Source organism: Meleagris gallopavo, chromosome Z, assembly GCF_000146605.3.
Source record: "Meleagris gallopavo isolate NT-WF06-2002-E0010 breed Aviagen turkey brand Nicholas breeding stock chromosome Z, Turkey_5.1, whole genome shotgun sequence".
Lineage (NCBI taxonomy): Eukaryota > Metazoa > Chordata > Aves > Galliformes > Phasianidae > Meleagris > Meleagris gallopavo.
The window spans coordinates 52,033,081-52,046,658 of record NC_015041.2 but is presented as its reverse complement, the minus strand read 5'-3'; the positions used below and the strand labels follow the sequence as shown (position 1 = coordinate 52,046,658).

General features: G+C 38.7%; 1 protein-coding gene across 1 annotated transcript in view; it reads right to left on the bottom strand.

Annotated features, from left to right (window-relative positions):
- Nucleotides 1-2,007: 2,007 nt before the first annotated feature.
- The window catches only part of MCTP1 (multiple C2 and transmembrane domain containing 1), a 219,047-nt gene continuing 207,476 nt past the window's right edge, over nt 2,008-13,578 (bottom strand). Inside the window, exons 15-18 of the mRNA XM_031557436.1 lie at nt 11,336-11,445; nt 7,935-8,044; nt 4,974-5,071; nt 2,008-3,914 (exon numbers count right to left, since the gene is read on the bottom strand). Coding sequence (XP_031413296.1) covers nt 3,843-3,914; nt 4,974-5,071; nt 7,935-8,044; nt 11,336-11,445 — 390 coding nt within the window. The 3' untranslated portion in view covers nt 2,008-3,842. The remainder of the gene's footprint in view (nt 3,915-4,973; nt 5,072-7,934; nt 8,045-11,335; nt 11,446-13,578) is intronic.

The window sequence follows — 13,578 nt, the reverse complement described above, 5'->3', positions numbered from 1 at the left end:
TCCCTTCCCTTCCCTTCCCTTCCCTTCCCTTCCCAAACAATGGTAGCTCATGGATTTTTAATCTAAACTAAGATCTAAAAATCTTAGTTTGTGAGAAACATTTCCTTTTGACTGATTACAGTGACACAAAAGAAGCAGCAAAGAATTCCCAATAGCTCTTGCAGCAAAAGTATCCAAGTCTGACTGCATGGCCTATGCACATCCATTTCTATGGCTAGTGGACAACTTTAGTTTTAGTTTTTTGGTTTGGTTAAGGTGGCTGAGGGCAAATGCTTCTACGGTAGAAATGACGTGTCCTTTCTTCATCCAGAGCAGAACAAGCTCACCTGGAGGTGAATCTTTACTCCAGGCCATTCCCACTTCTGCTCCTGCATTCCTCATGCACTGCACAATGCTTCCAGCCACATGCATTTCACCCTGCTCTATCAGTGCCAAGTAGGGGATAGCATGCTTCTCTAAAGACCTCACTTTTTTCTCAGATGCCATCTAAAACTGTAATCTATTTGGGAATAGTCAGATTTCTCCTCTGAGAAAAACACAATGCTTTTATGCTGTGCTCTAATTAGGCAGAAGGCGACGGAAATCGTGCTTCACACTGAAAAATACCTATAATTTCAACTACATTCAACTTCTAAATCTTCGGTTGATCACCTCTGTGAGATTTCAGAAAAATTCCAAAGGAGGAAGCATTTACTGAAAATTTGCAATTGCAGTTTAGGTGGGGGGTGGGAAATTAGCAGCTTTAATAGAAGCAGCTGCAGAGCAATCTGGAAATCAGCCCAGTTGGGAGGAAAAAAGTTTGTCCTCCAAAGACAAGCAGACTCAGAATTGTACAGAAGTTTGTGTCCAGCTGCCAGTACATCACCTGCAGAAATGAGAGAGCTGCAAACATCATGCTGATTTTTGAATGATATAATGATGACTAGAAAATGAATTTTTCCTTTCTTGTCTTGCTTTGTACTCCTGGACTATGTCAGAATATAATACTTCGCTATCATGCAGTACATTGTTGACAGTTTCAACAACTATTCCTCTTGTTGTTAAAGCTCCTGTTAGCAGATATGCAGCCTAGTTAACGAATTTTTTATTATTCCATTATTGTTTTAATTGCACCTTCCTTTTTAGTCCACTTGGATTTTAAATGCTAGCTTACAGTACTGTACCTCCTCAAGTTAAAGATCACTGATGCTATTATGAATATTTTCACTTGTTTCTGACTTTGGATAGAAGTCACTGTACTGTGAATTTTCAGCAGAAACATAACTGCACCTTGGGCAAACAGCCTGTAATGGATTCAGAGTGCTCTAACACTTAACTTTAAGTGTGGAACCATATATATTTTCTTTCCCTAGAACAAAAAGCATTTCATGATAGTGTGATACATTGTTCTTTCCTGATTGCTTATGCATGGAAAAGTTGCTAAGCAGTAATACCAGGGAAATCTAACAAGGAACTGACTTCAGCATCCATATAGAAATCAAAGATACAGTGTAATATTTACAGTATAAGGCAAGACCAAACCTCTAAATAGGTCTCTCCCACAAACTTAAAAAACTGACAAGCACAGACAAACTATTTTAAAACATTTTAAAACACTGCTTTGTGGCAAGGATAAGCCACAGTTAATCAAGGTGTTCTGAGTCAGTTCTACTTCTGTACATTACATGTTCAGTGAGATCAGTTCTAAACAAAAGAGGCATTAACAGTGATTTAGCAAGTTTCAAGGAACCGATGCTCCCCGCCCCCCCCAGCTCCACTTCCATATTTAGAGGCTTAGAACACAGAAACCTTGCACACAGACATACAATGTTTTCTATCACTTGCCCCTCATTCCATCTGTGTGATGGCACCACAGGACTACAAAGAAGTTGCATTCTGCAATAAGTAGAGAGATGCTTAAAACTGTGTTTAATGCAGAAAATGTGTGTTCAAGACATTACCACCAAAGAAGACATCTGAAATTGAGTACAGAAAAAACAAACAAACAAAAAAAACCCAACTCAGTTGGAGATTGCACACAGAGTGATGGGTAGTTTTAAGAAGGTACAAGGCTTGTAATGTATCAAAGAACAAAGCAAAAGCAAAAACTGGCAACAATTTGCACACTGTCAAGTCAAAAGTTTGTTTTTTTTTTTTTTTAAACAAGGCTCACAAATAAATCTGTTGTCATCAATAGTAAGCTATTGTTTGGGTAACACAAAGTGAAAAGGTGGCTACATAAATTCATTTAAAATCATGATGTAACATTAGCATATTTAGGCCTAAGACTTTCTAGAGATTGGTTGATTGGCATTTTTTCAAACACAAGAAACAAGATCAAAATAACTTTTATATCAGAAATCAGCTATCAATGTGTGTGTAAAATAAATTCAGAATGATCTTTCAGGAGCAATGCAACTAACGTAAAATTCTTTAGACAAAGATATATACATCTGCTTGCAAAGTATTTCTAAATAGTCTCTTCAAAAAATAGTCAGAGTAGTGCAATATAACTTCATCAGCAATTGCAAACTACGAGAGGTAACCCATGGAGAACAACACAGAAAACTCCTCTGGAGGATGGAGTTCTGCAGCCTTCCCTGGGCAGAAATCCCCTTTAGAATCACCGGGAGCTATGACTAAGAGCTGTGCACAGAAAGTCCCCTCGGAATGAGCTCTCTGCTCACTACCCAGGGAGCTGAGCGTGGAAGTCTACAAGCGGAATCAGAATATATCCCCAAGCACTCGTTACGCAGTGGCCACTAAAACCATTGAAATGTAAACCTTTCCTACTCTAGGTTCCGTCCAATTCATGAAACAATGCAGTTTCCATGCAATAGGGCGCAGTTGTTATCAGAACTGATGATGTGATCAGCTAACAAAATAGTCAGTATATCAGTTTAACCATAACTGCATAATTTCTTCTACTTTATATTTCACACCGGTAACAGGTAATGTGTTATAGCACAGAGCACATATAAATATGATCTCGTGATTTGAAAGCAAAAACATTTTCTGCAAGATTTCCATAGTAAAATATTCACGTGCACAAAGGGTGTTCATAGCATGACACCCAAAGCAACATGGAGATAGTTTGATAGTATTTCCAGTACAGCAGAACTATGGGCTTAATTCACAAAACCATGTAGTACAAATGAAGGTTACAGGTACATATAAAAAAATCAGATAGGCAATCAATTAGAAACCTGGCAGTATTTTGAGAGAGACAGAGATTTTCAGGTCTAATAATGGAATGATTAAAATGCAGGAACTTCATTGGGGAGCTCCAAAGAGAGATTTGCGCTTGGAGTCTTTTATTGTCTTCTAAGTAGCCCTACTGCACAGGAGTACACTGCACCAGAAGTTAACACCAGGGTCTGGATTTGAAAAAAAACTGCTAAAACTTAAGTGCAGTAGGTTTCACTACATTGTATTTCTGTTGACATGTATAAAACATAGAAAACTGTAACGATGACTTCCTGGATAAAAATATTACGGCTCACAAATAAAATCTGACAGAACTTCTGAGTCAGATTTAAACTGATACCTTTTGTAGATTTCATTGGCACGAATTGAGTATTTTAGATCTCTCCGACCATTGAGGAGCAGTGCGTTTTTACCATTCTACACTAACTTCTTCAGCGTGTTACGCTATTCCAAACAGCAACAGCCTTACTTGAAACCTTCATTAAATGTGTCTTTACAGTGCTAAGTATATATTCAATGAAAAACACCTTTATATGGTATTTACAAATTCTCCCCATTAGAAAAAAAAAGGCAAAATAAATAAAAAGCTTAGAGAAAGGAAATGCTGTTTAGGCTGTAGGTTTTTCCTTTTGTCGTCCCCCAGCAGATGCTAGTTTCTAGCCAGGATTGTTTTTCTTCCTTTTGCTTGGGCTGTGACTGGGATCTTGTTTCAGTTCATGGTATTGCACCTGTTTAAACACAACATTTAGAAACTGGTCAGGTGGGCACCTGCTAGAGAAAGAAAGAAAGAGTTCTATTTTTTTTCAAGGTGAAATGAAAAAAACAGGGAAAACTATCCCCCTGCAAACGATATGGACTCTACAGCTGTGATTCTACAACAGAATGATAGTTCCAAAGTAAGAAGGAAAAACACATTTAGGAAAATCCTGCCAGGAAGTAAGACTCTGCTGATGTAAGCTTTAAAAAGGCTACCTTTTGTTTTTTTTCTTGCATGAGATGTGAAAGAAAATAAATACTACCACCTCTAAGGAGCTGAATGAATATTCTCTGCAATTTGTTTCACAAAAACACATTTATTTTCAAAGGCCTAACAAAGACAGGATCAGATTCACATCACACATATGCATATGCACCTCTTATTTATACTAGCTCAGATCAGAAACCACTACCAGAAATATGGGAAGAGTATCACCACTGTGATACTGGAAGTAATTTATGTGTCCAACATATCTTAGTGCTTGTACCTACACAAGGGGTTGTATACTGCACTATAAAATCTTATAATTCGCAACTACGTCACTTTTAAAGAATTTTATGGTCTCAGTTGAACTGCAGCCAAAAATCTTCACCTGTGAAGTACACAGAGCTTCACAGAACATAGGACACTGGCTCCTGGCATTGTTTGGTCCTCCATTGGCCTTTCTGCCTGTCTTAGTGGCCTAAGATAGCAATGTTTCCTACAAAAAATCACTGCAGTGCCTCATCTCTGGAGGCTGCTCAACACAAGCTGTAGCACCTACAGACAATTCAAATACTGTATTTTTAGAGATTTCCTGTAGGCATAACAGAGATAGTTGCTTACTGCTTGCAGGACGAAGTACCAAAGACTACTTAAGACTCATGATGTATACCACACTTGAGTTTCAATTTCTTTAAGCCAAAGAAAGTGAAATCAAAACAACAGCTTTAAAAACAAACAAACAAACGAATAAATAAATAAATTTTAATCAGAAAATCATGATGTCATATGTTAAACTAACACTTAACAGCTTAAGAACTATACACACCACTTGCACATCTGAAGGAACTCTGGACAGAAAGTCAAGTAGCTCGTTGTTATCAATTGCATATGGGCTTCGAATCTTCTTTGTAAATTTATTGATACCTGCAGAAAAGAGCATTCAAATGTTACTGTAGTCATCTTTTTTACTCAGTAGATATATACACAGAGAAAGTCCTGAGAAATAAGTTAGGATCAATTTCCAAGCCTGATACTAGCATTAATGAAAGCACAAACTGTCAATGCTCTAGCAGTCATCTGCTGTTGTGGTTCCCTGTGATTCAAAGTGCAAGCATTCTAGCAACACATTCCAACTCCTCTAATAATTTTAAACAAATCTGACTGAGAACTCCCTTTACAATGGGATCTGTGTTCATGATGCAAAAGTTAGGAAGAGGAGAGAAATAACACATACCCCATTCCTATGAAGGATAGGACTAGTACTGGACAGCTTAATAACAGGTTAGATAACAAGGAATATCTCTCTATAGCTATGGATGATGAAGTAGATAAGAAGTAGCTCACCATGTGAAGGCTGAAGGAAGAAGTAACACAAATCTCTGTCTGGGAATGACAGATGCAGATGATCTGATTGCACAGAGAGAATGGACGCAATGGCTCTTCTACATCACAGCCTTACAGAGCCAACTGGCAAACAGCATTCAAAAGCACCAAGAATCCTCCCTTAACTAAGATAAAAGTAAGCTTTTAACTTATCTTTGTTTATGTACCATGAAATATAATCTCAGATTCATGTAGTTTTCATAAGAATCTTGTGCGTAGGTGCTGGAAGCACACATTTCAGTCATGGCCAGTAATGGTACAAACTGCACAGATTCTCAGTTGAGCAGGAGAAAGCTGGGATAGCATTTGAAAATGTGCTGCTCTGTGTAATTTATCAAGGCATCAGCAATAATTCAGTCTATCTTTCAAGAGTTCTTTGAGACTTTTAGAAAGCTTTAGCAGAGACATAAAAGCTTCAGACACAGTGTACAAGCAGCAGCAGTCTTGGAAACGCCCATGGGTTCTCACTGAATGAATTCTCAACTCTCTGATAAAGCAGAAGACTGCTGCAATATCTTTATCCAGAGATTAAATAATGAATACTGGAAAAGAACATGTGGAATTCAAAAATGTTTGTTGAAGAAGATCCTCTTCATCAGCAAGTCACTAAGAAATTCAAGGTCTGCCCAACTGCTTATTGCAAATGGCTATTGGACCACTCACTGGTGCACTCAGGAATTAAACAGGCCTACCTTATCAATTGTTGCTCAAAGAAAAGACACTGTGAAAACAGTTGAAAGACACACTGTGAAAGCAAATGCATGCAGCAGCAGGGCTTGAGAAAAGAGAAGAACATCAGTCAGGAGGCTATAGGGGAAACAAAATGCAACAAGAGGATTAGGCCTCTTCTAAAAGCTTGAAAATTTTCAGTTTATTTTCTTTACACTCTTTAATACATACACAACTGTAGCATCAACCAAGGCTTTGCACTGCTGGGATTAGAGCGCAAATGTGGTTCCTGTTCCACTTGGGCTAATGTAGCAAAAGCTCAAGGACCAAGAGCCTGCTGAAGAGAAAAACAGCAAAGAACTGAGAATTTCTTGCCAGAGCAGGCAGGAACAGGAAGTCCCTATACAGATCCACAGGAGGAAGACAGCTATACATAAGACCAGCCACAGCGTGGAGGAATTTTCATAAAAAAACCATTTGCCCTCCCAAAGAAAAACATGGGCAGATGCCACTACAGAGATATTCAGCTTCCTACGGACGAAAGTCAAGCAACAGGGATGATTCCTTTCCAGTGCATATACAAAAGAGATGAAGAAATGTATATACACAGGGGAGGCTAGAAACATAAAATAATGGAGAAAACGGCATGTGTTTGGAATGCTACATTTCTGAAAGGAGAGCCACTGCCTTCACGTGGCATGACATGTCTCTCTGCTAAACTAAAAGTGTGAGTTCCATCCAAGTGACATGGAGTATGGGAATAAATGAAATTCCCATGCAGGAAAAGACACTATAGAAGACTATATAATTGCTTCTTTTAGTTCTTTCTTTAGTTCAAATCCTTATCATTTGTATCTCTCTATTTTGCATATTCTGCTGCACTGATTTGTAAAGACTGCAAGGATAGTACCAATCCTGGCTGATAAATAATAAACATACCCTTTGAAGTAACTTCGATGATTTTATGTTCCTTGAATTCAAAAGTTCTTTACAAAACCATGATTGTTCCCTTCAGAAAAGATTTAATGGAGACAGTGTTCTCTGCAAGTTTACACTACTGAGTTAAGCGTACAGCTAATGGTGATGTACGATGTATAAGAAATGAACAAATGCAAATTTAGTAGTATAATTTATAGCAGATGAAGTAGTAGTACTTCTTACTTCAGAAGAAATCAGTGTAAAGAATAAACATAAGGAAAAGTAATGAGAGTTTGGCTCAATCACACTTCCAACTCCAAGACCCGCCCTCCAGATCCTTAGTTTCATTTCATTATCAACTGGCCAGACACAGTGCGTATCTTTTCTTCAGACTAAAGGTGACCTTTTAAACAGGTTTCTTGTTGCTATGTTTACATATACTTTCACAAGATGAAGTATAGCAGTAAAACAGGCATATTGTCCTAAATGCACTATATAGATTGAAATGCCTCTGTTTGTGTATAAGTGGTGAAAATAAATCAGAGTAATATCTAGACAAAGCAACACTTTGATATATGAAGAATCCTCATGGCTACATGTTTATAATATGATGAAGTCTAGAATGCCAGCCAAGAAAAATGCATTTTGCAGGTGTGTCTAAATCTTTATGCAGTTGTGATTTTTAACTAACCTGTCTGTTTCCATCATGGAGAAGCTTCATGACCATAAATACCGAAAAGTACTGACAATGTAAGTCATCCCTTAAAAACCAGATTTTTCTAAGTGGCACAGACAGTTAAAAAAAGGCTTTACTTACCCCAGACAAGGACAATGTATCTCAATGGAATGAAATACAGGATGACTGTGAGCACACAGAGGGCAACAATTGCCAGCCAGCTCAGGAACGGGACAGTCCAGTTGAATGTGCTAAGTGAAAGATTAACAAAAATCAGAAAATGGTCACCTGCCAGTCAATAATAAAATGCACACTGAGCAAGAAATAGCCCAGGAGGAATAGCAGTTTCCATTAGTGACAACAAACTCAGACTACAAATAAAGGCATGGGTGCTGGGATGCTAGACATCAGGAAGAATGTAAGTATCTACTCTCAGGTAAAAAGAAAGGATGTCCTGGCATTACCGCTGCTCCACTGAATGGCATGTCTCCATGGCCCTGCTGCCCACCTCTTCCAAAGGAAATGTGCTCAGCTTCATGCAATTTCCATGCTTCCCCCAGTTTTGGAAAAAAAACAAACAATTCCCGTCCCTGCAAATGTACTTGCTCAGGCAACAGTGATCTCCGTTTTCAGCTCATTTTTCCTTGACCAGCAAGAGCAGAAAGTAGGAAGAAGATGGAAAAGGATACAACAGCAGTGGATGAAAGAAGGACCAAATAACCCCTGGTCAAGCGGCAGGAGAAAAATGCAGGAAGGTCTTTGGTTTTGTTTTTTTTTTTAAAAAAAAGGAGGGAGGGAGAGTAGCATAAGAAAAGTACATTACAGGAAAGGCACAAAAAAACTTCATCATTCCAGATCAAATGAAATCAAATGGATATTCCTTGAATAAAGGAGAATAATTTCTGGGATCCCACCAGAGTTTCAGGGCACTGGCTTTACAAAAAAGCCCCAGATTAAAAATGACTTACCAAGAGTTCAAAATTCTATAACTTGATAAAAAAAACTGCTGATCTCCTCATTTTGCAGAGATTAATGTATGGGCAGAATAAGTGAAAACTAATGAGTCTAGAAATAGCCATGCAGTGGCTCCCCAGTCTCTACAGGCAAGCAAGAGAGAAAGGACAGATGGCCAACTTAGATGTGTGTCCCATGGGAACACCAGTGCAGGGAGCCTGACTAAGTGGGACTGCACCATGAAAGCACCACCATGTCAAAGGTGCAGCATGACATTTATGCAGAAGGAAAATGCAGCTTTGGCTCTAAGTAGCTTGATGATACTCTTTAAAGAATTACCACTAACTATATGCCCAATCAGTGCGATTACATTATTTTGGCTTCTCTGGGTGAATAACTGCAATTATCTGAATTGCTAGCCATATTTTTCATAATGAGCTCTGGCTTCATGTGTTTATTTGTCTTCTTTTCTCCCTGGCAATTTTGACATGTCTCCAGAGTGAACATTATGTAGTGTCACTTGGTGTGGGATCACTCCCGCTCTCCTCAAGGGACACCTGCTCTTTTCCCCTCTTCTGCATGCATTTGGGATGAACAGAAGGTTGAGGGTCTGCTCATGTTCCTGTGACTCGGCTTTGTGCAATGGATCACAGACACACCATGTGTGGGAACACTGGCTCCTCACTTAGCAAACCTCCGTATGTGCTGTGTTAGCACAGCATTCAGTACAGGTTTCCCATTATAGTTTTAGGAACAAATTACAGAGAATTATAGGAAGATTTGGTCTCACTATGCTTAGAAAATTCTGTTGCTCTCATCTGGTATATAACAGAACAAACCCTACTTCCAAAGTGCACAATTTGAAAAAATTAATCATCAAGGCAATTTCCATAAGCAGTCTTCTGATAAAAGACTTCTTTTACAGAGGCTCGTTTGACTTGTCTGGAAAACTTGTGCAATACGCTGTGCTTACATCTGCCTCTGCTGCTGTGAATGTGGCCTATTTGCAAGTGTCCCTGTGAGAATATCTCCTGCAGCACGACCTCTACCCAATATATCAATTCTCTAAAATTGCCTTACATTTATTTTGGGGTCATATCCCTCTGTACAGGCTACGGTCTTAGAAACTGGGAACACCAAGGTGCTGCACATTGCATTGGATAGTGGGAAAAAAAAAGAACATATTCCAGATGCCTTGTGCTCAGAGTATACCCAAACCAAGCAAGAACACGCAGCTTTAACTTTTCCATAAGATATGTGAAGTGCATGAATGGAAACTTTATAGCAACACTACTCTGTGTAGCTCACAAGACACCCCTCTGCCTACCCTCCCTGCCACAGTGGAAAGGAGGCTGTGAACACTCTTCTCATGACTCTTCATCTTGCAAGTCTCTGCTCTCAGCTTTCAAAGGGCAGAAAGCCAAGTCAGTTCTGTCCCTGCCTCTCAGCTGACAGTGCTTCTGGAGGGAGCTCTCCGGATGTCAAACAAAAGTCCTTAGGCTGCTGCTTGGTGACCTTGCAAAAAATCCACCAAACTTCCTGTCACAAATCTCAAGCCTCTCTTGCTTAAGGTCTAAACTTCTTGGCAGTTCTGATATATCATCTATAAAGTGTTATAAATTAAATATAATCCAAGAGGAAAGGTTTTCCTAACTCACATAAACAGAACATCTACAGCAAATGAAATGAATATACATATTGTAGAAACGAAGAATCATTAAGGTTGGAAAAGACCACTAGGATCATTATGTCCAACCCAAGCCCATCTGCATCGTTATGTCCCTCAGAGCCACATCCACATAGTTCTCAAACACCGCCAGGGACAGTGACTCCACCACCTGCCAAGGCAGCCCGTTCAATGCATCACTACTCTTTTCAGAGAATAAATGTTTCCTTATATCCAACTGGAACCTCCCCTGGTGCAACTTAAAGCTATTACCTCTCATCCTATCACTATTAGCGGGACAAGAGGCTGACCTCTACTTCGCCACAGCCTCCCTTCAGGTCACTGTAAAGAGGGATAAGGTCTCTCCTGAGCCTCCTCCAGACTGAACCATCCAAATTCTCTCAGCAGTTCCCTGTAAGACTTCCACACCCCTCACAGCTTTGCTGCCCTTCTCTGGACACGCTCCAGGGCCTTGATGTCTTTCTTGTAGTGAGGGGCCCAAAACTGAACACAAGGTATGGCCTCATCAGAGCTGAGTATGGAGGGACGATCACCTCCCTGTTCCTGCTGGCTGCACTATTTCTGATACAAGCCAGAATGCTGTGAGCCTTCATCTACATATCCTGAAACCTCATTTCAGCTCTGCTTATTTCCTTAATCAAAATTGCATTTTTTATTATTATTTTTAAGTAACTGCTGTTAGATTCACAGTAAGATTCTCGTTCTGTTTCACTCCAATGCCTTAATTCTGATATTTTCCTCCCAATTAATATATTTTTGAATTCCAAAATTAATCTGGCAATATTGTCATTAAGTTAGGTCTGCCACAGAGCAAAGTAAATAAAGATGAGTTTTAGGAACAGACTGGCCAAAACCGGAGCCTCTCATGAACACGAGTAGAGAGCACCATGTCAGCACTTACTTCTTTATCCTTTCTCCAAAGGAAGCTACTTCATCAAGGATGTTCTGGACACTAACACACACCTCTTGAATGGCATACAGTTTATCCATAAATCCTTTTTTCTCGCTGTCCTAAAGGAAAGAATAATAGTTATTATACAAAAACAAATCTGTAGGAAATACCCCATGCATCCATCCATGAGGTTTCAGAAGAGTTGCTTAATTTTAGCACAGGAAAGGCACACTGTCATTCTGTGCCACATATCTCTTTCGTATACCCAGTTTCACATACCTACCACGCTCACAGAAACTCTGCCAGGTGTTCAGCACTCCGTGCTGCCTTCAACACAGCAGCACAGGGGCAGCCCCATCCTGTGTGACAGCATGTGGCATCCACCCACAAACCTGAGCCTGTCATGCAGTGCTGGACAAGTCCTTGTTAATATTCAAGTTTATGAAATGTACTGGAGACATAATTCCAAGCTGTCTATCTCTAATCCCAGGAAGGCTGTAGCATCAAGTCCACACAGAGCCAGAATTCAAGAGAAATGCAGAATTAGACGGGCTTAAAACCAAGCATCGCTCCGGGCAAAAATAACAATTTATCTTCATTTTTACTGACTACAAGGGAAGTTGGAATTGTTACTCAACATTTTCAGTGGATTAATGTCGTACTATACTTTCTAGGTTAAATTTGATTAGTTCTTTCCCAAAACATGAAATGTAATTAAAAATACTTCAAGATTAGCAAAAAGCAGCAAAATCTTTGATAAAAAGGTTGTTCAGCATTTTGTTATCACAAACAACTTACTACAGCAGTCTCTGTAACTGACTCCAAAGACAAGCACCTAAAAAATTATGATAGGCTGTATTGCTATTTTTCTTTTCTTCTCCTGATTCCTAATTAGCAGACACCATATTGGTTTGCTTATTTTGTTGACATTTTTCCAGTCTTTCTAAGTCAGACTGGATGTAGAAAATATCACTTAATATTAGATCATTGAAGTTATTCTAGTGACACAGGTTCCGCAACTATATTGTCAAGAGTTGTAAAGATGTTGAAAGAGTTTAGACACAAAACACAGATTGTTGAAAAATAAACCATTTTGAGGAAGAGAAAGAGAGAGTGCAATAGTAAAACTATTTCCAGTGACTGAGTGTAACTTAATCCAACAATTCAGAGACACAAGAAAAGTCAGATTCTGAAGAACAATGAAAGGTCTTTTGTTCTCAGTTAAGATTAATAATGATTTATGTCACAAATAAATATTTCTGTGGATCACAATCATGACCACTAACATGTAGCACATTTAATGCTGTGCAACTGGGTGATTTTTAAAATTAGTTCTTTAATATTTATTACACTCTTGAGGAATTCACTGTATATCGTCCTCAGACATACAGCTTCTGAAGAGGTGCAGAATATATCTAATGCAGTTAATTTATGAACAGAAAAGACTCTTTTATTCATTCATGTAAAACTTATACTTCCAGTACAGGAGAAACATGAAAATAATCTGTTTTCTATTCCAGCAGAAGTAGGCAATATTTCATATAGAAATCATAGATATCCTTCTGCTTTTTAAATATATATAAGCTTTGTCTCTTCAGTGTAGATACACAAATTTTGCTCAGTTATCTTGATTTATAATTAAATTGTGTGAGAAAGGAATTATGCAAATATAACAAAAACAGTACCCTTTGTGACATCTCCAGAACCCAAGAGGAATATCTTTAAGAAATCCTGAGGCTATTTTTCTTTAAAAATATTTTACAAGACAAACTTGCACTTTTTTTTGACAATACATCTGCTTTAAATAATTCCCTTAACAAAAGCACACACACACATACAGACACAAGAGTAACAACAAAAAAGAGACAGAGAAAAGAACTTACAGAAAATTTGCTGACATATTCTAAGGAAGGAATAGACAAAACAGCACAGGAAAGTGGGGGCGGTCAGAAGGATCAGAGCTCAGCTTTACTTAAACTGATTCCACATGTCCTACAACTATTAGCTGCTTTTTATTTCTTTCTCCAAAGATTTGTGGAGAAAATAATCTGGGCTAGGGAAAGGCTGCAGTTACTTTCTTCCAGCAAGAAGCTGTGTTAGCAAATACAACTTAGGAGCCACCATAAGCAAACCAAGGCTCTCACTAATCCATTTTTCAAACACTACTGATATTCCCTTTCCAAAGAAAGATGGGCTGTAACTGGAATCAATTTCATCATTTGTATGGCTACAATTGCCAAATTTCTAGAAAT